The sequence below is a fragment of the Trachypithecus francoisi genome, unplaced genomic scaffold (assembly GCF_009764315.1).
Source record: "Trachypithecus francoisi isolate TF-2019V2 unplaced genomic scaffold, Tfra_2.0 Lachesis_group2, whole genome shotgun sequence".
NCBI classification, from domain to species: domain Eukaryota; kingdom Metazoa; phylum Chordata; class Mammalia; order Primates; family Cercopithecidae; genus Trachypithecus; species Trachypithecus francoisi.
Window position 1 is genome coordinate 130,914,071 of NW_022681465.1, and position 26,428 is coordinate 130,940,498.

At 40.7% G+C, this 26,428-nt stretch overlaps 1 protein-coding gene across 5 annotated transcripts in view; it reads left to right on the forward strand.

Moving 5' to 3' along the window:
* Window positions 1-26,428, forward strand: part of ATP10B (ATPase phospholipid transporting 10B (putative)) — a 280,240-nt gene that overhangs the window by 171,773 nt on the left and 82,039 nt on the right. For 3 of the 5 annotated variants that reach the window (XM_033180385.1, XM_033180386.1, XM_033180387.1), the window contains one exon: window positions 15,320-15,405. The exons of the other annotated variants lie outside the window; for them this stretch is intronic. In XM_033180385.1, coding sequence (XP_033036276.1) covers window positions 15,320-15,405 — 86 coding nt within the window. The remainder of the gene's footprint in view (window positions 1-15,319; window positions 15,406-26,428) is intronic. 5 annotated transcript variants of the gene reach the window in all.

Sequence of the window (26,428 nt, forward strand, 5' to 3'; positions counted from 1 at the left end):
AGGAGATTATTTGAGCTTGAAGGTTTCCAGGGTTCTCTACTCTGTCTCAGTTCTTGATTCTCCCCTTCACTTTGCTCGAGTGTTTTTTGTTTTTTGTTTTTTTCATTTGAGTAATAATAATAGACTTTTATTGATTCCATATTAAGGGCTTTGCTTGATTATCTCGTCTATCCTCAAAACAACCCAATGAGATGGACACTATTATTGTCTCCATTTCCATAAGGAAACTGGGGCATACGGAGGTCCGATAACTTGTCCAAGGTCACTGAGCAGGGAAGTTTTGGAGCAGGCTTCAAAGCCAGGTTTGTCCAGAGTCTCAGTTTTTGTTTTGTTTTGTTTTTTGTTTTTTGGTGTTTTTTTTGTTTTTGTTTTTGTTGTTTTTGTTTTGAGACAGAGTCTCACTCTGTCACCCAGGCTGGAGTACAGTGGAACTGCAACCTCAGCCTCCCAGGTTAAAGTAATTCTCCTGCCTCAGCCTCCTGAGTAGCTGGGACTACAGGCGCCTGCCACCACGCCTGGCTAATTTTTTGTATTTTCAGTAGAGACGGGTTTTCACCATGTTAGCCAGGATGGTCTCAATCTCCTGACCTCGTGATCGGCCCGCCTCAGCCTCCCAAAGTGCTGGGATTAGTGGGAAAGTAGGAAAGGGCCCAGAGCCTCAGTTTTTAAGGCTCAGTAGCTCATCTCCCTGGCCCTTTAACTGTTACCTTGAGTTCACACAGAGATGCTTACTTGAAAGCACACATTTATTGTTGCCAGGATTCTTTCCACATACAGATAGCAGGTGGCAGGGATAATGAAAGTGGGCTCAGCCTGCTCCCTGGGGGGAGACATCTTGGCTGCTCTTTGCGACCTTGCTTCTCCCTTATACTTTTAGGGCAGAAAGATTTCTGAGTATGGATAGAACTTGCTTCTGGCTAACTCTATACCATAGGATTTCCATAATGTATTGAACAAACATGTTGATGAGAGTTGCAAGAAAAATGAATGTTGCAAGGCCAAGTAATATGAGAAGACAGTAGGTTACCAGTTTTCAAATATTGTGTTCTGCAGATCTCTGATACTTTAATAAGCCCCAAGGAGAAGGACAGGTGCTATTATGTAGTATTTCTAAACATTTAAGCACAAGAAACTTTTATCCCAAGAAACACATCTGGGAACTACTGTAGGAGGGGTGGGCTACCACTAAGGGATTTGCTGCAAGTATATTACAGGTGTTGAAGATGTATCATAATCATCACTGGGAAAGTGTTTAAATATATATATGCATCCTTCTGTATCACCACCAGTAAATTAGGACTCACTAGGACTGAGTAGGGCCTTGAGTGTGCATATTTAAAAAAATTTTCTCCCAGACGATCTTGATATAAACCTACCACCACCTCCTTGAAAACCTGTACAACCAAGGAAAGGTGCCACCTCCAGTGTTTCCAAAAAACACTTATCCTAGTAATGGGAAGAAAACTACCATCTAGGCACTTCTTACTATATACTAGTTCTTTTACATGCTTTGTCTATTTTAAGCCTTATGCCACCATGGGAGGTGGGCATCACTATCCCTATTTTAAACATGAAACCTCTGAGGCACTGAAAGAGTAAATCTCACTAATTATCTCAGAGATTTTGAACACCTACAAATATGATTTGTTTGGAAATTTGATGTCTTATGTAATAAGTATTAATGGCTTTTGATAATTTATTCTCCAAGTCCCTACTGTCTTTGAGATCTTCACCTTGCCAAAAGGGTTTTTACTAACCACAGAGATTACTAGGAACATCTAACCCCACACATATACCCACACTCATTTTTACCATCTTCTGGAGGATGAGAATTACTATATTCTGGTAATTCAAAGTCAGTAAGACACACTTTGTCCCAGCTCCCATAGATCAGCATTTCTCAGAGTCTGCTAAGCACTTATCCCAAGAGATAGTTCTTGAAAAACCCATGGTCCATAGTCAAGTCACATTAAGAAGCTTTTGTTCTGTGGTCCCCTCTTGCAGGTTCCAATGTTCATTAACATATTAACATCTCTGAGAAAGCCTGGAGTCAAGAGGCCTGTTAAACTTTCTTTAGCCCTGAACTCTCCAAATTTATTTAACCTAAGAATTATTTTTCAGCACAAATATTATTAACATTCCTATGGAGCTTTTCAGAAAATATTAGCCTGAATTGTGGTACAGACATGGTCACAACAGGTAAAGGGTAACAGAGAAGTTGACAAATCCTCGTGGCTTAGGCAGTTCATTCTTCCCTTTCCTGTTTAGGTTCAAATGAAATTATAAACATTAAAGAACTTCTTAAAAGAGTCTTTCTCCAATGACATTGCAGATTATCCTCAAGGCTGCCAAAGAGTTAGTTTCAAATCCTTTTCTCAGAATTCTTCTTGGACTAAATCAACTTTTTTTTTTTTCCTCTGGAACTTTTATCCCAATGGGCCATCTTTGAATTTATAAAATTATTGACCTATTTTTGAGATATTCACTCTCACTTCCCATTGTTAGGGAAAGAGGGGAAAGGGAAGGAATTCAAAATTAGGATTATGCTAAACACCTGTCCAGTGGGCTAGAGGACTTTATTAGAGAGTTCAAACATACAGTTTTCTCTTTGGTGACATTCTGATACCTGAAACCTCTTCTGTAAAAGAGTTTTAACCTAGGAATTTAACACCTGGAAAGGAGTATATAGGATTCATTTCAATAAATGTAACAGTTACCAAAGCCAAAGAATCAGAAATGGATGCTTCCAATTAGTGTTTCAGATCAAACATGTCCCTGGCTATCTATTTTCCAAATCACTGAAGCTGAAGTCCCACTGAAGCATGGGTCAGATCGTTCCCCAGGGCCAACTGGGAACTTGCCATGCCAAGTGTGATCTGTGGACCAGTCACTTCAGTAAGCATCACTGAGAGCTTGTCAGAAATGTTGAATCTCAGGCCCCACCCCAGACTGAACCAGAATCTGCATTTTAACAGGATCCTCAGGTGATTCACGTGTGCAGAAAGTTTGAAAGGCACTGGCCCAGAGCATCATTAATCAATGTAATAATCATGCTGTTTGTTGCTCAGGTTAAAAACTCTCCATTGAGTCTCCCTTTTGACTATGGTTAATGCTTTTAAGCCATTTGCTCAGTTATGAATAGCTGTTGTAGCTTGGATCCTCTGCAGTGAAAGTATGTATTGATTTTAAGGTACTTAGAGGAGCATTTTGCCAACAAAGAGTTGAGATCCAGTAGGAAGAAATTTATTACCATCCCATTTTAGTGATGCCAAACCTCAGTTAAAGCAAAGGTAGCTTTAACTGTCTTCTAACCTTGCCTGCCCTTGAGAACCAGAGAAAGTTCCTCTTTCCTGCTAGATTTGCAATGGGACCTGTCCCTGACAGACTTCTCCAAATTTCCTTTAAGAATGAAACTTAGTGCTTTCTACCTGTTGATCAGTGCTTAAATGTTGAGCACAGATCACATTTTCTAGGATTCTTTTAAAATATGACTTCATAGTAGTATATAATATCAAGAAGAGATTACACATCTATGTGCCATAGGCAGTGAGTGTTCTATATCTATTATTTCTTTCTACTACTCACAAATAACCCTGTAAAATAGGTGTTTTTATTATTCCATTTAACAAATGAGGCAAGAACAGTTAAGAAACCCTGTTTTCTATGTTAACTGAGCTCAGATTCAAACTCAGGCACAGATCTTTGGTGGGTTTGTTTACTTTTTGTAATGGAAATTTTTAAGTATATACAAAACTGGAGAGAATAATGTGATACATTTCTGTGAACCCATCACCTAATTTCAACAATCAGTTTATAACTGTCTTGTTTTATCTATGTCCCCACCCTCTACTCTCTGCAAATTATTTTGAAGCAGATCTTCAATATTTCATTTCACCTGTAAATATTTCACTATGTATCTCTAAAGGATAGGATTTGTAAAACATACAAGTATACTATCATACCTAAAAATTGGCAACAATTCTTTGATGTCAACTTTCAAATCAGTGGTCAATATTTTCCGTTTGTTTGAATCAGGATCCAAATAAGAACAAATATTGAGATTAATTTCTTTAAACTCTTTTATTCTGTAAGTTCCCTGTTTAGCTCTCTTTTTAATGCATAGTTTTTGTTGCTTAATAAACCAGGTTGTTTGTCCTGTATGATTTATGTTGTCATTGTTGTTGTTGTTGTTGTTGTTGTTTTGTGTTTTTTTGAGACGGAGTTTTGCTCTTGTTGCCCAGGCTGGAGTGCATGGTGCGATCTCAGCTCACCGCAACCTCTGCCTCCTAGGTTCAAGCGATTCTCCTGCCTCAGCCTCCAGAGTAGCTGGGATTACAGGCATGTGCCACTATGCCCAGCTAATTTTGTATTTTTAGTAGAAATGGGGTTTCTCCATGTTGGTCAGGCTGGTCTCGAACTCCCGACCTCAGTTGATCCATCTGCCTCGGCCTCCCAAAGTGCTGGGATTACAGGCGTGAGCCACTACGCCCAGCCCCTATATGATTTCTTATAGTCTGTGCGCTGTCTTCCTGTGGAACCATTTAACATGTTTTTCTGACCACTGTATTTTTACAACGTGGTAGTAGGAACTAGTGTCTAAGTCAGATTCGGGTTAGATTTGGCATTTGTGCATGTGCATGTCAATGTTATGTCATAGGAACTGCAGTGTGCTACCATCTCAAGGCACAAAACATCTATCTGTTTTCACTGTTAATAGTTGTTGATGATGGTTGTTTAGATCCATTACTTCAATGGAATTTGGAAAACTAGTGATATTCTAATTGGTTTATAAGGAAAAATTTCCCCTCATGAAATATTGGGTCACTGTGAGGTGTTCCCTCTATAGAGAAAATGGATGTCTTTGAGTCTTTCCTCTCATTCACTTTTCAAAATAATGAGTTGGTTGCCTAGGATCCTCCAAAGGTGTTCAGTGGGTTTTTCTTTTTTAGCATCAATATGAACTCATGGTTTTAAAAATATCTGACATCAAATCAATGCACTTGTTGTCTCTCATTATTGCCCCATCTCTAGCCAGTGGGAGCTTCTTAAAAATGAGAAGTGGCTCCTGAGTCCTTTTCACATGACGTTAGTGGTCTTTGGTAGATCTGGTTCCTTTTAATAGAAACCACAATAAGTACATGCTAGAGGAGTTTATTACTATTGGGTTGATTGTTATTTCTATGCCATTTAAATGAACAAGACTAGGACATTTTTAAGATTAAATACATCTGGATTCATGCTGACACTTCAAATTCAAGAATAGAGGTTTTGTACTGCACCTCATCAATATTAAATATGTAATCTTTTTCCCACATCAGGCAAATTCCCTGTCCACTCCACTACACCACCCCCTTTTGATATTTAACACTCACAGAAATTCTATGAGGTTGAAATGGTAGGAACTAGCAACATATTAGAGATGAGAAAATAACTTCGGAGAGATCAAATTTGTCAAAGATTATCCGGGTCATATAGTGTTGAGCCCAAATTAGAACTTGGTTTTGATGTACCTGATTATTTCTCCCATTGCTGGAAATATTCTTAACTTTCTCTATATGTATTTTTATTTCTCAAATGAATATAATTTTCATCTGCATGAAAATTCTAAAGCTCTATAAATGTTACGTTTAATTATTTAGAACAATAGTAACTTGATGGTGATGGGACAACCCTATGAAAAACTGTTATTTTCTATAGACTTCTGGCCTCCTTGTGGTGATCTCCTCCAGTCTTCTGCTTGCATGTGGGTACACACTTTCCTCACACACCCATACAACATCCCCTCTTCCCAATGTCTAGCATTATTTGCACACTTCTATTAAAAGGTCTTTTCCTTTAGAGCCTTGTGAGGAAACTCTGCTAGGTTATGTGAAAGATGAAATTTTGTTTGTTTTTGTTTTGTTTTGTTTGAGATGGAGTCTTGCACTGTTGCCCAGGCTGGAGTGAAGTGGTGCGATCTCAGCTCACTGCAACCTCCACCTCCTGGGTTCAAGCGATTCTCCTGCCTCAGCCTCCCAGGTAGCTGGGATTACAGGCACCCGCTACCATGCCTGGCTAATTTTTTGTATTTTTAGTAGAGACGGGGTTTCACTATGTTGGCCAGGCTGGTCTCAAACTCCTGACCTTGTGATCCACCCTCCTCGGCCTCCCAAACAGCTGGGATTACGGGGGTGAGCCACCGTGCCCAGCCCAAAAGGTGAAATATTAATGGATATCTTAAAGTTATGGATGATAACCTAACCGTGCCCAGCCTGAAAGGTGAAATATTAATGGATTATATCTTAAAGTTATGGATGATAACCTAAGGTATTAATGAATTATATCTTGAAGTTTTCTCCTTCCTACTACCTCCATTACCCAAGACAACGTGTTTACATTTTACTATTGGCCTTCACTGTCTTAACTAATTGTGGGTATTTAAGGTCAATGTGGGAAGCATTTGATATCTCAAATGAAAACCAGACCAATCTAATATGTTATATGGATTAGTTAAGACTCTTGGTTACATGTGACAGAACTGTAATTCAAAATAGTGTGGACAAAAAAATTAAATTTATTAGAAAAATATGGAGTGGGCTGGACCTTAGGTTCATGTGGAATGAGGACTTCAGAATCCATCAGTACAATGTCCATCTCTTGTCTATGTTTCTTGTGGTATGTTTGGCTTCAATCTTTCAAACCAACTTCCTTCATGTGGAATGAAACGTGTTACCAGTAGTACTTGTGCTTTATAGCTTAACCCCCAGAGAGGGTCTAGCAAACTTCCCCGATGTCTAGATTGAAAAGCATCCTGGGGAAAGAGGCTGACTAGCCTGGCTGGTATCATGTACCCATTCCTAGACAAATTAACTCTGGCTAGAAACAAAGGACTCATGTTTGAAATTGGTCTGTGGGGTGTGAGAGTTCTGAATAGCACAGCAATAAATATCCATTTATCCATGACTCATCAGAAGTATATAAACCTAACTTATGTGTGACCATGGTCATTCATCCTTAAGGAAGGGGGTTAATACCCTCTGTCTCTCTCCTATAGTCCCTAGTGTTATCCCTCTTCCCAAAAAGTCCTTCCCTTCTGACCTCTCTCTGCCTAGGCAACACTCTGACCAGTGTCCCACAGGTAATCATTCCTTCCTCTGTGCTCCCACGGACTTTGCTCTTGCCACTCTCAACTATTATAGTCCATTCAATAAATTCATTTACTCAACCAACATCTGATGAGGTCCTCCTGTTGCCAGACACTGTACTTGGATCTTTGTTTTGTGGTTTCTCAGCAGAGGTGACACATTGTGATCATATCTCTCATGAACAACTTAATATTCTTTTGCCAGAACATGAGGTACAAAACGGATCTCATATCATCTTCTTATCCACAGCAAGAAAGAATTTGTACAGAAAAGTTTTGTCTGTGTAATACTCCCTAAGGCGCCACTGGCCATCTGGTGGCACCTGCCCATATTTCAGGCATCAGACCACTCACACATTCATTCATCAAATATTTATTAAAAAGCCTTCTCTGTGCTAGATGCTGTAGCATGCTCTGGGGGCCCAGGAGTAAACAAGAGAGAGACAGGGTGCGACTGCATGCTCTTACAGGGAATTACACAGACAATTGTTAACAATTCTGCCAACAATTAGTTCCTTTTAGAAACGACAGAAGAAATCATCCCATTTCCAGTATTTGCTTGGCATCCAAGCCCATGCCCTATATGTTTGGGAAATGCCATAGCAAGGTCTCAAGATTACTTTTAGACAGCCTAACTGGGAAACAGAGTATTTGTCCACTTGACAAAAGGGAACTCAAACTGTAAAAAAAATCCTTAAGACAGAGTCTCCCTCAGCCCTCCCGCCCAATCTGCCTGCTTTTGTGGGCGAATTACTAGGGCAGGCAGGGACCTCTAGAGTGATTGAATATGCAAATGATTTCCTCATCCAGAGCCAGAGGAAAGTAACTGCCAGTCACTCTGTTGTGGGTTATCTTGAAAAGAACCTTCACCTACCAGGAAGCAGAAAGGTTATCAAATGCTGGTAAGTGTCACTAGTTTTTAGATAGGATTCTCAGAATTCAGAGGGTTGCTTAATTTGTATACCAGGAAGAAAACCTCAATCACCTAGCTCAGCAGCTGGGGTGTGAAGAACATTTGCTTTCACCATTTAGACAACTGATAACTTAAAATGAAAAACACTTTAGTGTTCTTCCAAGGTTGCAGCATACCTCCTGTGTAGCTTCCTTGGTTGGCATGGTTTGCCCACCCTATAACCCCTACTCCTTGGCACAGTCAGGTGAGCAGTCCACACAGCAGGGTCAGTGCCGCCATTTTGTTATCCTCATCCCCAGGTGGTGGTGGCTCTCCTTGGTAGTCCTCTAGCCTGGGAATCATGTAGAAACAGACACCAAGAGCTTCACAGAAGCATGGCAGTCACTAATCCAACCTGTCTTTTTTGGTAAATATTCTTGACTCTTGGTAAAAACTAAATACATAAATGATTTCTATGTTTGAGGAAAAGGTTTTGTTGGTTTCCCTTTCTTCAGTTGACAAAATCTTTCACGAGTGATACTTCTTAATGGACACAGAGGGATTTCAAAGTGGTCTAAGATGTTCTTCTAATCCTGTAAGAACTTTATGACTATGGGTTCCATTTAAAAAAAAAGACCCTTTGTGACTATTAAAAAAAGGAATTGTCCTTTCAATGTCCATTATTTAATAACGTACATTAAAACCAAAAGTTACATTGAATCTAGTGAATTTGTAAATGAAATTTTAATTTATTCATCTCAATAATTCCTTCAGAAATCTGAAAGACAGTGGTACATGCATATGTGAGACTTATTTTTACTCTGTCGACAGACAGCATTTGGGGGCATATAGGGGATTTGTAGACAAGATACAGTAGCTTAATCTACCAATCAGGAACCACTGGCTTACAGAAACAGCTTGGTCGCAAGAATTCCTTAACAGTCTCCTTCTTTCTGTTTCTCCCTTGAGTCACTCCACACAAGTCAAAGCCCCACAGTGGGAGAGTTTAATGGGCAGGGCACCACTACTTACATTCTCATCACAACTATAAACCAGAGAGGACTGGCAGTTTCCCACAAGAAAGCCAAGAAAAAGGATGAAACAGAAGATGTGTAGCCAGAAAACAGCTATCCATTGCAAACAATTCCAAAAGATCATTCATACATTTATTTAATCACAAGTATTGAGCAATTTGATCATTAATTGTAAAGAATAAAAGGAAATAAGCCTAGAAAAGTAAAACTTGAGTCAAGCGCAAGGGAAATGGCCTATTCTAGCTAATGGAATATATTCCAGCCTAAGATGCCAGGCTTGCTGTACCTGGGACACAGGTGAGCAAGGAGGACCTCAACCCTGGGCACTGATTATGCCCTGGCACCAGGCCCACTTTCCTTTACTCACAAAGATACCGCTATTGACACATCTGAGCTGAACTGGGAACTTTGAGTTGTCTTATGGCTGCAATCATTGATTTGTGTTAATCACCCCTTTCTTCCCTTGATTCTCACTTACTGTCCCATATGACTCCTCTATCATAGATAGTAAATAAAAGCTTGAATGCACGCATGAATGAACGGGAGACTAGACTGGCCCAAGATGGGATCTAGGACCGTGACTACATTTTTAATTTGTTGAGCCAAAGAAGTCTCATAAAAGAAGGGGTCTTACTCCCATCAATCAAAGTTAAGACTGTACCTGGGGCTTTTTCTATGGCCTTTACAGTGAGGTCTGCTTTGTATCTCCTCACCCATCACCTTTCAAAATATACGCTTCTAACATCACCCTCTCCAGTACTAGCCTTACCTCAACACATCTTTATGGTGTGCCTGCAAAAACAAGGTATTAAAGGAGATGCCCCAGAGGAAGATGACAGTCTACCAGATGATGCACAGATCTAGGCAGAGGTGTTCAATGGAAATAGCAGCAGTGGTGGCAGCACATGAAAAGGAGCAATTCTAATAGGCTGGGGCAGACCGTTCTGTGGGGATTAGAGTGAGCTTCATAGAGGGAGTGGCCAAAAAAAATCTTAAATGCTAAAAAATAAAAATTATCAAAAAAAATGTCTTCTAGGCCAATTAATGCCTTAACTTTAACCCTTACCCTTTGTAGGTACTTACTTTAAAATGCAAATGTACTTGGAAGACATAACACATTGCATTGCTTATTCATTATAATTTTTGTATATTTTCAACTATATATTAGAGAATGTATTCATTAGGTCCTTCAGAGGCATTGAGTAGTGAACACAGAAAAGAAATAGGGCCAAGAGGAGAGCTTAATTACTCATCTTTCCTCTGTGCATCCAAATAACACTGTGGTTAAGGAGCAGACTCTTAGGGAGTGAGCGGTGCTAAGGTTAAAGCCTGCTGTCCTGCTTTGCTGGCTGGAGGGCACTGGGGAAATCACAGATTCTCCCTAAGCCTCAATTCCTTTATCTGTAAAATCAGGATAATGATGGTACCTACCTGATAGAATTATTGTAAGAATTGAAGAAGATGGCATGTATAAAATACTTAGTTAATTCTTAGTATACAGCGAGCATTCAATAAGTGCTGCAGAATAATAATAACAGGAGAGGAGGAATAAAAGGTGATGATGATGATGACAATGACTTTAGAATCTGATGATGTGAATGGCAATCCTGGCTCTGTTACTTACCATCCATGAGACATTTTAATTTAGTCTCCATCTGCACGTCTGTCCAAACCTCCTCAGGTTTTTGTGAGAACTGAATGACAGGTGTCTGGTACATAGTAAGTGCTCCAGATAGGTAGGTCTGACCTAAAGCACTGCAGAGATACATAATCTTCTCTAGAAGGGACTGGTCTTTTCCTGTGTCTTAATGGCTCCCTAGGCATTTTGCTGGATAGCGAGACTTTCATCAAAGGGCAGTGCCTTAGATAACAGGCTGAGTCAAAAAGAAGTGGCCAGTGAGGCAAGCTTCATCCATAAGCTAAGAAAAACTACAGGGTGGTAAGAGGACATTACACCATCTCACAAGGGAATCAGAAACTCCTGAACAATGTTAAAATAAGAACCCTGGCCAGGCATGATGGCTCACACCTGTAATCCCAGCACTGTGGGAGGTTGAGGCACAAGGATCACTTAAGCTCAGAAGTTTGAGACCAGTCTAGGGAACACAGCAAGACCCCCATCTCTATAATATATATATACACACACATATATATTTATATATGTGTATATGATATATACATATATAATTTTATTTTATAAAATATAAAATCAGGTCTGGTGGTGCACACCTGTAATCCCAGCTACTCGAGAGACTGAGTTGGGAAGATGGTTTGAACCCAGGAAGTCGAGGCTGCAGTGAGCTGTGATCACACCACTGCACTCCAGCCTGGGTGACAGAGTACGACCCTGTCTCAAATAAATAAATAAATAAGAACCCTGACAGGTTTGTAAGGCTGGGCAACTCTCTGTGTCTTGGGCTGGCCCAGCAGCTGCCCTGCAGGGAAATACAGCAAATCCTTAAAAGCAAGCAGGGTCTCAGTGGTTATCTTTGCAGCCAGCAGGACCCATGTGCCCCTCTCCACAGCCCCTCTTCCTCCAACTGAAGAAGACAGCCCAGGGAATAAGTAGCTAGAAAGAGCAAGGTCACCTCTCCATGAAAAGAGGAAGATAGGGGACAAAAGTCCTGTGCTCAGTGGAAAAGGAGAACACAGCAGGAGGAAGGGACATTTCAGGAGGGAGGTGGCTAGGAAGCCCCAACAGAGGAACAAGAGTCAAACTTCACTGTTGCTGGGGCCCAGGGGCTGTGATTAAACAGGCGGCAGGGACTCCGAGGCATTACAGAGGGATCATCAGTGCTCAGACCCCACTGCCAGTCATATCTGAAATAAGTCTGGATTTAGAGACCCAGCATTGAGCTGAGTGGTGTGGATCAGGAGTGAAGCACACGGCTTAATCAGGGGCATGAAAGCAGCTGACAAATTACAGCATAATTTGTCATCATCTCAGAGCTCAGCAAGTGTTTGTCCCTGAAAGAATCAATACCTGGAGGGAAAAGGGCCATATTTTTAGAAACTCCTGGATGGGTAATTTATTTCAAGTGAGTAGAGAGTTTATTTATGTTGGCACCCCCTCAGATCCAATGGATAGTATATTTACACGAAGCCAGAAAATGCTATCACTTCTTTGAATCAATTTGCCCCTTTGAACAGTTGTACCTTGAAGCTTTCAGTGATAAACTCACACCCCTTGCTAAAAGCTCTACCCAGGAAACCATTTCCAATCCCACCTTTACCACTGCTGCCTTCTGTTTGGGTGGAATGTTACGTATTTCAACACTTTTCCACATAGATGCTGTTTTCTGAGGCACAATTAAGATGGGCAGGGCAGGTAATGTTAGCTCCATTCTACAGATGAAGAAACGAAGGCTCGTGAGTTGAACGTAGTATTAGTCAATATAGAGGAGAGTCAGAAAGCAAGATCTCTCCACCTCAAGTTGTGTTTTATCCCCACTGGACTAAAAGAGCTTGTGCAAGAGAAATGCCTTTGAAAAGTAAAGAATCAATGATGTGTTTCAAATATTTAGCTACAAGACTGTTCACCAGGAAGCAATGTGCTGTGCAAATAAGGAGTAGAGGGTCTGCAGTTGAACTTGGATTAAAATCCCAGCCCATGAGATTTAAATAGGTTTGACCATGGGGAGCCTTCTTTACCTTTCAGTCACAGATTTTCCATTTCTAAAGAGAAGCAAATTAAAGTTCCTGCTTCACAGAATGATGGTAAGCTTGAAAATAAATAAAATATAAAGTTCTCATTACAGTGTCTGGCAGAAATAAGAGTTCAGTAAATGCTATTTATTTTGTTCTATTAGCTACTATTTTCACAGCATTTTTATAATAGCAAAACAAATTGAAACACTATACCTATTCAATGGCGAAATGATTAAAGGAAATATGGTCAATTTTGTTCCTGGACCAAATTGAGGGTTGGGCTGCTATTTCTCGTGGCTCAATAACGAGATGCAGATGAACTGGGGAGGAAGACAGTTTTTATTTCTCTAACAGGTTACAGGAAGAAGGCCTGGAAGTTATTGCCAGACTAACTCAAAATTACAAAGTTTTCCAGAATTTACCTTCTAAGCTATATGTCTACGTGTAAGTGTGCGTTCATCTAAAGACATAAGTGATTAACTTCTTTTAATCTATAACTAAGATCTGAGTCCTGAAGACCTACTTCTGGAGCCTTGGTAAGTTTACTTAATCTAAATGAGTCTAGGTGCTGGGGTGATTACCTTATCTTGTCTCCTGACAAATCATAAGGATTTGGGTCAAAAAGAAGTGGCCAGTGAGGCAAGCTTCATCCATAAGCTAAGAAAAACTACAGGGTGGTGAGAGGACATTACACCATCTCACAAGGGAATCAGAAACTCCTGAACAATGTTAAAATAAGAACCCTGGCATTAGACACCATTAAACTTGTTTGTGGGGGCCTGGGGAATTTCTTCAGACCCCCATTGAAACTTGTTTCATCCTGAAAAGGGTCCTGTTAAGAATACCTTCATTATAAATTACTCTACTACAAAGACACATGCACACGTATGTTTATTGCGGCACTATTCACAATAGCAAAGACTTGGAATCAACCCAAATGTCCATCTGTGACAGACTGGATTAAGAAAATGTGGCACATATACACCATGGAATACTATGCAGCCATCAAAAAGGATGAGTTTGCGTCCTTTGTAGGGACATGGATGCAGCTGGAAACCATCATTCTTAGCAAACTATCACAAGAAGAGAAAACCAAACACCGCATGTTCTCACTCATAGGTGGGAACTGAACAATGAGATCACTTGGACTCGGGAAGGGGAACATCACACACTGGGGCCTATCATGGGGAGGGGGGAGGAGGGAGGGATTGCACTGGGGAGTTATACATGATATAAACGTTATGCACATGTACCCTAGAACTTAAAGTATAATAAAAAATAAAAAAATAAAAAAATAAAAATAAAAATAAAAAAAAAAAGAACATTAAAAAAAAAAAAAAAAAAAAGAATACCTTCATTATCTTCTCATGCTTCAAGGCCCAGGAAAAGCCTAGGCAACCTTGGTGGGATCTTTGTTACATTCCAGCCTTTGTATAAAGACACTGGCTCAATCAGCTTTTAATGTTTAATCTAGCTACTCAGTGCTGGGACAGTTGTAATGGAGGCCTGCGTTAGTGAGACCTGGCCTGCCACATATTCATACAATAGGTTTTTGTGCAAATGTTAATAAAGATGTAGAAAAATTTAACAACATGTAAAAATGTTCAAGATTTATGAACACTAAATCTCATTGTTAAAATGTGTAAATACACATGTATATACCTACACAAATATATGTGGGTGTGGAGATATACATATATGTGTATATATATATATATACATATATGTATATATATGTGTGTGTGTATATATATATATTTATTTGTTTGTTTTGAGACAGAGTCTTGCTCTGCCAGGCTGGAGTGCAGTGGTGCAATCTTGGCTCACTGCAACCTCCACCTCCCAGGTTCAAGCGATTCTCGTGCCTCAACCTGCTGAGTAGCTGAGATTAGAGGCACACACCACCATGCCTGGCTAATTTTTGTATTTTTAGTAGTGACGGGGTTTCACCGGGCTAGTCTTGAACTCCTGACCTCACGTGATCTGCCTGCCTCAGCCTCCCAAAGTGGTGGGATTATAGGCGTGAGCCACCATGCCCAGTCAATGGATATAGATTTTTAAAACCCTGGAAGTATTACATGCACAAGCATTTTAGCTGTGAATACCTCTATGTGGTGTGATTTATAATGCCTTCTTTTTAATAATCTATTTCTATGGTGTCCAATGTGATAACCACTAGCCACATGTAGCTATTTAAGCTTAATTAAAATCAAATTAAATTTTTAAAGAAAACAATTCCTTGGTCAACCTACCAAACTTCAAGTGCTCAATAGCCACATGTGATTAGTGGCTTCCATACTGCACAATGCAGACTCAGAACATTCCATCATTGCAGTAAGTTCTATTAGATCTGGGTTAGAGCCCCAGACCCAGGCAGGTCAGAGAAATGCAATCACGGTAGTCACCTCCCTCTGCCCTGCATCAAACTTTTCATTGACATTTGCTTTCTCTTCCTTAATGAGGACTTAACTCTTTTTTTCTGACATATTACAACTATCAAAGTGTGACAAAGCAGGGATTACCTTATTTGCAATGGTTCTAACAGTGATTAGCTCTCCCAATGATCCTATTAAGACTAGATCCCTCTGAATTAATAAACTCACAGAGTCCTCTCTCTCACAGGAGGTACAGTTCGAACCAGAGCTTTTCCACAATACCATTGTGTGTGAGAAACCCAACAACCACCTCAACAAATTTAAGGGTTATATGTAAGTATCTCATGTTCCATGCTGCTAGTAAATATCTCCACTGCAGCTAGAAAATATATTGTCTAGAAATGACCAAAGAAATAAGCATCTTCATCCTGAGGAATTTTATTTTGTGTGTGTGATAAAGAAGGACTAGAGAAATTTAAATTGGGAAACTTTTTCTATTTTTTTTTTTTTTTTTGAGTGCTAGTTAAATTCACCAGTGTTGTTGTTGTTTTTGTTTGTTTTGTTTTGTTTTTTTAAAAAAAAACCTTTGTAAAATAGCATCAAAATCAAGATTGTGCTCTGATTCAGGAAGGTGAATATGATTTAATTAAGATCAATTTTTTTAAGTGCCTATATTGCATTGTAGGTAAGAATAGGGACTTTGGAATTTGACAGATCTGGGTTTGAATTGGGGTTCTGCAAATTACAACCCATATGACCTTGGGTAAATTAATTCACCTCTCTGAGCCTGTTTCCACATCCATAAAATAAAATTATATCTATATCAAAGAGTTTTTCTTTTCTAAGATTAAGTGTCAGCATACACAAAGCCCTTAGCACAGCAACTGGCAGAGAGGAAATATTCAGTTAACAGTGGCTTCTGCTATTAGGATAATTGCTACTCTTATTCCTCAACTTTGGTTCAGGATAAGAATTTTACTGCAATTCTGATCCCATATCAGACCACTAGTCTTCTCACAAAGTAAGAGCCATAATGGCAGCAAGCCTGGGGGAGGGGCGCCCGCCATTGCTGAGGCTTGAGTAGGTAAATAAAGTGGCCAGGAAGCTCGAACTGGCTGGAGTCCACCACAGCTCAAGGAGGCCTGCCTGCCTCTGTAGACTCCACCTCTGGGGACAGGGAATAGCCAGACAAAAGGCAGAAGAAACCTCTGCAGATTTAAATGTCCCTGTCTGACAGCTTTGAAGAGAGTAGTGGTTCTCCCAGCATGGAGTTTGAGATCTGAGAATGGACAGACTGCCTCCTCAAGTGGGTCCCTGGTCCCCAAGTAGCCTAACTGGGAGGCACCCCAAGTAGGGGCAGACTGATACCTCACACAACCAGGTACCCCTGTGAGACGAAGGTTCTAGAGGAACGATCAGGCAGCAACATTTGCTGTTTAGCAATATTTACTCTTCTTCAGCCTCCGCTGCTGATACCCAGACAAACACCATCTGGAATGGACCTCTAGCAAACTCCAAGAGACCTGCAGCTGAGGGTCCTGACTGTTAGAAGGAAAACTAACAAACAGAAAGGACATCCACACCAAAAACCCCATCTGTACATCACCATCATCAAAGACCAAAGGTAGATAAAACCACAAAGATGAGGAAAAAACAGAGCAGAAAAGCTGAAAATTCTAAAAATTGGAGCACCTCTCACCCTCCAAAGGAACGCAACTCCTTGCCATCAACAGAACAAAGCTGGACGGAGAATGACTTTGATGAGTTGAGAGAAGAAGCCTTCAGACGATCAAATTTCTCTGAGCTAAAGGAGGAAGTTCGAACCCGTTGCAAAGAAGCTAAAAACTTTGAAAAAATATTAGACGAATGGCTAACTAGAATAACCAATGTAGAGAAGTCCTTAAATGACCTTATGGAGCTGAAAACCTTGGCATGAGAAGTATGTGACAAATGCACAAGCTTTAGTAACTGATTCGATCAACTGCAAGAAAGGGTATCAGTGACTGAAGATCAAATGAATGAAATGAAGCAAGAAGAGAAGTGTAGAGAAAAAAGAACAAAAAGAAACAAAGCATCCAAGAAATATGGGACTATGTGAAAAGACCAAATCTACGTCTGATTGATGTACCTGAAAGTGACAGGGAGAATGAAACCAAGTTGGAAAACACTCTGCAGGATATTATCCAGGAGAACTTCCCCAGCCTAGCAAGGCAGGCCAACATTCAAATTCAGGAAATACAGAGAATGCCACAAAGATACTCCTTGAGAAGAGCAACTCCAAGACACATAATTGTCAGATTCACCAAAGTTGAAATGAAGGAAAAAATGTTAAGGGCAGCCAGAGAGAAAGGTCGGGTTACACACAAAGGGAAGCCCATCAGACTAACAGCAGATCTCCCGGCAGAAACTCTACAAGCCAGAAGAGAGTGGGGGCCAATATTCAACATTCTTAAAAGAATTTTCAACCCAGAATTTCATATCCAGCCAAACTAAGCTTCATAAGTGAAGGAAAAATAAAATGCTTTACAGACAAGCAAATGCTGAGAGATTTTGTCACCACCAGGCCTGCCCTACAAGAGCTCCTGAAGGAAGCACTAAATATGGAAAGGAAAAACCAGTACCAACCACTGCAAAAACATGCCAAAATTTAAAGACCATTGATGCTAGGAAGAAACTGCATCAACTAACAAGCAAAATAAGCAGCTAACATCATAATGATAGGATCAAATTCACATATCACAATATTAACCTTAAATATAAATGGGCTAAATGCTCCAATTAAAAGACACAGACTGGCAAATTGGATAAAGAGTCAAGACCCATCAGTCTGCTGTATTCAGGAGACCCATCTCACATGCAGAGACACACATAGGCTCAAAATAAAGGGATGGAGGAAGATCTACCAAGCAAATGGAAAACAAAAAAAGGCAGGGGTTGCAATCCTAGTCTCTGATAAAACAGACTTTAAACCATCAAAGATCAAAAGAGACAAAGAAGGTCATTACATAATGGTAAAGGGATCAATTCAACAAGAAGAGCTAACTATCCTAAATACATATGCACCCAATACAGGAGCACCCAGATTCATAAAGCAAGTCCTTAGAGACTTACAAAGAGACTTAGAATCCCACACAATAATAATGGGAGACTTTAACACCCCACTGTCAACATTAGATAGATCCAACAGACAGAAAATTAACAAGGATATCCATGAATTGAACTCAGCTCTGCACCAAGCAGACCTAATAGACTTCTACAGAATGCCCCACCCCAAATCAACAGAATATACCTCCTTCTCAGCACCACATCACACTTATTCCAAAATTGACCACATAGTTGGAAGCAAAGCACTCCTCAGCAAATGTAAAAGAAAAGAAATTATAACAAACTGTCTCTCAGACCACAGTGTAATCAAACTAGAACTCAGGACTAAGAAACTCAATCAAAACCACTCAATTACATGGAAACTGAACAACCTGCTCCTCAATGACTACTGGGTACACAACAAAATGAAGGCAGAAAGAAAGATGTTCTTTGAAACCAATGAGAACAAAGATACAACATACCAGAATCTCTGGGACACATTTAAAGCAGTATGTACAGGGAAATTTATAGCACTAAATGCCCACAAGATAAAGCTGGAAAGATCTAAAATTGACACCCTAACATCACAATTAAAAGAACTAGAGAAGCAAGATAAAACACACTCAAAAGCTAGCAGAAGGCAAGAAATAACTAAGATCAGAGCAGAACTGAAGGAGAGAGACAGAAAAAAACCCTCCAAAAAATCAGTGAATCCAGGAGCTGGTTTTTTGAAAAGATCAACAAAATTGACAGACTGCTAGCAAGACAAAGAAAAAAAGAGAGAAGAATCAAATAGACGCCATAAAAAATGATAAAGGGGATATCACCACTGACCCCACAGAAATACAAACTACCATCAGAGAATACTATAAACACCTCTAAGCAAATAAACTAGAAAACCTAGAAGAAATGGATAATTTCCTGGACACTTACACTCTCCCAAGACTAAACCAGGAAGAAGTTGAATCCCTGAAAAGACCAATAGCAGGCTCTGAAATTGAGGCAATAATTAATAGCCTACCAAACAAAAAAGTCCAGGACCAGACGGATTCACAGCCGAATTCTACCAGAGGTACAAAGAGGAGGAGTTGATACCATTCCTTCTGAAACTATTCCAATCAATAGAAAAAGAGGGAATACTCCCTAACTCGAACGAGGCCAACATCATCCTGATAACAAAGCCTGGCAGAGATACAATAGAAAAAGAGAATTTTAGACCAATATCCCTGATGAACATTGATGCAAAAATCCTCAATAAAATACTGGCAAACCGAATCCAGGAGCACATCAGAAAGCTCATCCACCAGGATCAAGTGGGCTTTATCCCTGGGATGCAAGGCTGGTTCAACATTCGCAAATCAATAAATATAATCCAGCATATAAACAGAACCAAAGACAAAAACCACATGACTATCTCAATAGATGCAGAAAAGTCCTTTGACAAAATTCAACAGCTCTTCATGCTAAAAACTCAATAAATTTGGTACTGACGGAACATATCTCAAAATAATAAGAGCTATTTATGACAAACCCACAGCCAATATCATACTGAATGCACAAAAACTGGAAGCATTCCCTTTGAAAACTGGCACAAGACAGGGACGCCCTCTCTCATCACTCCTATCCAACATAGTGTTGGAAGTTCTGGCCAGGGCAATCAGGCAGGAGAAAGAAATAAAGGATATTCAATTAGGAAAAGAGGAAGTCAAATTGTCCCTGTTTGCAGATGACATGACTGTATATTTAGAAAACCCCATTGTCTCAGCCCAAAACCTCCTTAAGCTGATAAGCAACTTCAGCAAAGTCTCAGGATACAAAATCAATTGGCAAAAATCACAAGCATTTTTATATACCAGTAACAGACAAACAGAGAGCCAAATCATGAGTGAACTCCCATTCACAATTGCTTCAAATAGAATAAAATACCTAGGAATCCAACTTACAAGGGATATGAAGGACCTCTTCAAGGAGAACTACAAACCACTGCTCAATGAAATAAAAGAGGACACAAACAAATGGAAGAACATACCAGGCTCATGGATAGGAAGAATCAATATCATGAAAATGGCCATACTGCCCAAGGTAATTTATAGACTCAATGCCATCCCCATTAAGCTACCAATGACCTTCTTCACAGAATTGGAAAAAACTGCTTTAAAGTTCATATGGCATCAAAAAAAGAGCCTGTATTGCCAAGACAATCCTAAGCAAAAAGAACAAAGCTGGAGGCATCACGCGACCTGACTTCAAACTATACTACAAGGCTACAGTAACCAAAACAGCATTGTACTGGTACCAAAACAGAGATATAGACCAATGGAATAGAACAGAGCCCTCAGAAATAATACCACACATCTACAGCCATCTGATCTTTGACAAACCTGACAAAAACAAGAAATGGGGAAAGGATTCCCGATTTAATAAACAGCGCTGGGAAAATTGGCTAGCCATAAGTAGAAAGCTGAAACTAGATCCTTTCCTTACTCCTTATACGAAAATTAATTCAAGATGGATTAGAGACTTAAATGTTAGACCTAATACCATAAAAACCCTAGAAGAAAACCTAGGCAATACCATTCAGGACATAGGCATGGACAAGGACTTCATGTCTAAAACACCAAAAGCAATGGCAACAAAAGCCAAAATTGACAAACGGGATCTAATCAAACTAAAGAGCTTCTGCACAGCAAAGGAAACTACCATCAGAGTGAACAGGCAACCTACAGAATGGGAGAAAATTTTTGCAATCTACTCATCTGACAAAAGGCTGATATCCAGAACCTACAAAGAACTCAAACAAATTTACAAGAAAAAAAAAACCCCATCAAAAAGTGGGCAAAGGATATGAACAGACACTTCTCAAAAGAAGACATTTATGCAGCCAACAGACACATGAAAAAATGCTCATCATCACTCGCCATCAGAGAAATGCAAATCAAAACCACAATGAGATACCATCTCACACCAGTTAGAATGGCAATCATTAAAAAGTCAGGAAACAACAGGTACTGGAGAGGATGTGGAGAAATAGGAACACTTTTACACTGTTGGTGTGACTGTAAACTAGTTCAACCATTGTGGAAGACAGTGTGGCGATTCCTCAAGGATCTAGAACTAGAAACACCATTGTACCCAGCCATCCCATTACTGGGTAGTAACCCAAAGGATTACAAATAATGCTGCTATAAAGACACATGCACACATATGTTTATTGCGGCACTATTTGCAATAGCAAAGACTTGGAACCAACCCAAATGTCCATCAGTGACAGACTGGATTAAGAAAATGTGGCACATATACACCATGGAATACTATGCAACCATAAAAAAAGGATGAGTTCATGTCATTTGTAGGGACATGAATGAAGCTAGAAACCATCATTCTCAGCAAACTATCACAAGAATAGAAAACCAAACACCACATGTTCTCACTCATAGGTGGGAACTGAACAATGAGAACACTTGGACACAGGAAGGGGAACATCACACACCAGGGCCTGTCGTGGGGTGGAGGAAGCAGGGAGGAATAGCATTAGGAGATATACCTAATGTAAATGGCGAGTTAATAGGTGAAGCACACCAACATGGCACATGTATACATATGTAACAAACCTGCATGTTGTGCACATGTACCCTAGAACTTAAAGTATAATAAAAAAAATTTTTTTTAAATAAGAGCCATAATAACAGATGTGAGTATATGCCCATATACAATGCTTTCCTACAGGGGTGTCCAAACTTCTGGCTTCCCTGGGCCACACTGGAAGAATTGTCTTGGGTCACACATAAAATATACTAACCCTAACAAAAGCTGATGAGCTAAATCATCATCATCATCATCATCATCATATCATAATGTTTTAAGAAAGTTTATGAATTTGTGTTGGGCCATGTTCAAAGCCACCCTGGGCCGCATGTGGGCCATGCGTTGGACAAGCTTGTGGTTTAACAGCTTTTAGAGGACTTCCAGAGAACATTATCACATGTAATCTTCACAATGACCCCAGAAAGAGAGTATCATGACGTGGATTATAATGATCTGAGACTTTATAGATGCAAAGATTCTCCCTAACTCACAGCAGGTACAAGACAAAGCCAGGACTTATATGGGGGTCTTTTGACTCCAACCCCAGTGTGCTTTCCATAGCAGTACATTGCGAAGCTCAGCCATGTTACACCAACTTTTCCACCAATAGGGCCTGGAATGAGGCTTCAGTAGCTCCCTGAAATGCAGTTGTCTTTGCATTCCTCCACCAACATGTCCTCAGACCATATGGGATATCAAGAGGAGAAATAGAAAGGGGAAACAATAAGAATAATACCACAGAAACCGTAGCTTTTGTAGGCAAATTACTTTTAAAATACACAGAGTGAGCAGAAGGAGACAGGCAGAGAAGGGCCTGAGGCCCTGGGAAAAGGACCTTGCTGCAAAGGAGAGGTAAAGTCTGTCATCTGCTCTGAAGAAAAGGGCGCCCCTTGTGCCTTAGGTTTGTGAACTTGATTCATCCCAAATCCCTCATGTCTTGAGTCACTCTCCATATTCTCTTAGAGAGCAGCCTTGTTGCTAGATTTCTGTTTAGGACCCTTTTTCCCCAAAACAGCTCAGGCCAACAGCCAGCCTTTCTCACCTTTCAACCTGGGCTCCAGCCTACCCCTCTCAGACAGATTTCAGGACAGAACTTTCCCAGCTTCACTCAGCTCCCAGCACCTCCTCTTCCTAGTTGCTGCTCTGGGAGACCTGTCCATCCTGCACCTGCCTGGGCCTCATGGATGAGTCCTAAAAGTCCAGTTGGACAGTGGAGTAGCTAACCCATGGAATGAAGGAGAATTCCTTGCTGTGCTCCTACATCCTTGCTGTACCCAGCAAGGAGAATACCCTCAGGCCTGGCACCCACAGATGGTCTGCACCTTCTTCCCTAGCAGACCGACTGGTCTGATGCCTCTGGGTTTCCCAGAAGCCTCTGTGGGTCCCGTTAATTTAGAATCTCCCTGAGGCTGCACAGGCTGGCTAGAAGATGGACAGTTTTTAATGATCTGTTTGGAAGTTAGGGGTGTCCACTTTGAAAAATGTGACTTTTGAACCAAAGAATCTCTACAGAGCAGTGGTTCTCAACCAGGGTCAATCACCACCATTACCAGCACCACCACTCCAACCAGGGGACATTTGACAATGTCTAGAATCATCTTTCTTGCCACAACTGGGGAGGGGCGCTGTTGGCATCCATTGGGTAGAGGCCAGGGATGCTACAATGCACAGGACAGCCCCCCATCCCAGCAGAGATTTGTGTAGTCCAAAATATTAATAGCACCAAGGTTGAGAAATGCTAGTCTAGAAAATATAATAGAGCATCCTTGTAAATCAAGAGCGCTAAGTAGACAGCAGCTATAAGATAGCAAATCATTTTCTACCATTCTTTGAAAATGGAACATTACAACTGAGAGAAGTAGAAGCCTCTCTCATATGCTATCACTTCAGAACACCCTAAAATCAATCTTGAAACCACAAGCTACCGACAGTGAGGCAAGCAAGATTCATTAGCCCAATATTAAATCCATAGCCAGCCTCCTCCTTAATAAACAGAGAGAGCAGTGGTGGGTCCTGAACCTCAGTCATTCTTAGGCCACCTTTATGATTTTTATCATATTCAGTAAAATCTGTCCACCAGATTTTTAATTACCTTTTTCTAAAATTTATTTGAAAAGGAAAATTTATATCACAGGGCCCTATGGGAAACCAGGATGACTTGCTATTCTTAGGAGGTAAAAATTAATACAATGAAATCAAAACAGTTATATTCTAACTACAGATTATTATTTGCTATAGCATCCTTTGCATTAAAAAGTAGGATAGACAAACATTAGAATAGGGTCAAGGAGGGCGGAGCAAGATGGCCGAATAGGAACAGCTCCAGTCTCCAACTCCCAGCACGAGCGACACAGAAGACCAGTGATTTCTGCATTTTCAACTGAGGTACTGGGGTCATCTCACTAAGGAGTGCCGGACAATTGGTGCTGGTCAGCTGCTGCAGCCCGACCAGCGAGAGGTGAAGCAGGGCAAGGCACCGCCTCACCTGGGAAGCGCAAGGGGGAATGATATCCCTTTTCCTAGCCAGAGGAACTGAGACACACAACACCTGGAAAATCGGGTAACTCCCACCCCAATACTGCGCTTTAAGCAAATGGGCACACCAGGAGATTATATCCCACACCTGGCCGGGAGGGTCCCACGCCCACGGAGCCTCCCTCATTGCTAACACAGCAGTCTGTGATCTAACTGCAAGGCAGCAGCGAGGCTGGGGGAGGGGCGCCCGCCATTGCTGAGGCTTAAGTAGGTAAACAAAGCCGCTGGGAAGCTCAAACTGGGTAGAGCTCACAGCAGCTCAAGGAAACCTGCCTGTCTCTGTAGACTCCACCTCTAGGGACAGGGCACAGCTAAACAACAACAACAAAAAAAGCTGCAGAAACCTCTGCAGATGCAAATGACTCTGTCTGACAGCTTTGAAGAGAGCAGTGGATCTCCCAACACGGAGGTTGAGATCTGAGAACGGACAGACTGCCTGCTCAAGTGGGTCCCTGACCCCTGAGTAGCCTAACTGGGAGACATCCCCCACTAGGGGCAGTCTGACACCCCACACCTCACAGGGTGGAGTACACCCCTGAGAGGAAGCTTCCAAAGTAAGAATCAGACAGGTACACTCACTGTCCAGCAATATTCTATCTTCTGCAACCTCTGCTGCTGATACCCAGGCAAACAGGGTCTGGAGTGGACCTCAAGCAATCTCCAACAGACCTACCTTAAGGGTCCTGACTGTTAGAAGGAAAACTATCAAACAGGAAGGACACCTATACCAAAACCCCATCAGTACGTCACCATCATCAAAGACCAGAGGCAGATAAAACCACAAAGATGGGGAAAAAGCAGGGCAGAAAAGCTGGAAATTCAAAAAATAAGAGCGCATCTCCCCCTGCAAAGGAGCAGAGCTCATCGCCAGCAATTGATCAAAGATGGTCAGAGAATGACTTTGATGAGATGAGAGAAGAAGGCTTCAGTCAAACTTCTCAGAGCTAAAGGAGGAATTACGTACCCAGCACAAAGAAACTAAAAATCTTGAAAAAAGAGTGGAAGAATTGACAGCTAGACTAATTAATGCAGAGAAGGTCATAAATGAAATGACAGAGATGAAAACCATGACACGAGAAGTACGTGACAAATGTACAAGCTTCAGTAACCGACTTGATCAACTGGAAAAAAGAGTATCAGCGATTGAGGATCAAATGAATGAAATGAAGCAAGAAAAGAAACCAAAAGAAAAAAGAAGAAAAAGAAATGAACAAAGCCTGCAAGAAGTATGGGATTATGTAAAAAGACCAAGTCTACATCTGATTGGGGTGCCTGAAAGTGAGGGGGAAAATGGAACCAAGTTGGAAAACACTCTTTAGGATATCATCCAGGAGAACTTCCCCAAACTACTAGGGCAGGCCAACATTCAAATTCAGGAAATACAGAGAACACCACAAAGACACTCCTCGTGAAGAGCAACTCCAAGACACATAATTGCCAGATTCACCAAAGTTGAAATGAAGGAAAAAATCTTAAGGGCAGCCAGAGAGAAAGGTCGGGTTACCCACAAAGGGAAGCCCATCACACTAACAGCAGATCTCTCGGCAGAAACTCTACAAGCCAGAAGAGAGTGGGGGCCAATATTCAACATTCTTAAAGAAAAGAATTTTCAACCCAGAATTTCATATCCAGCCAAATTAAGTTTCATAAGTGAAGGAGAAATAAAATCCTTTACAGATAAGCAAATGCTTAGAGATTTTGTCACCACCAGGTCTGCCTTACAAGAGACCCTGAAGGAAGCCCTAAACATGGAAAGGAACAACTGGTACCAGCCATTGCAAAAACATGCCAAAATGTAAAGACCATCGAGGCTAGGAAGAAACTGCATCAACTAATGAGCAAAATAACCAGTTAATATCATAATGACAGGATCAAGTTCACACATAACAATATTAACTTTAAATGTAAATGGACTAAATGCTCCAATTAAAAGACACAGACTGGCAAACTGGATAAGAGTCAAGACCCATCAGTCTGCTGTATTCAGGAGACCCATCTCACATGCAGAGACATACATAGGCTCAAAATAAAGGGATGGAGAAGATCTACCAAGCAAATGGAGAACAAAAAAAAAGCAGGGGTTGCAATCCTAGTCTCTGATAAAACAGACTTTAAACCATCAAAGATCAAAAGAGACAAAGAAGGCCATTAC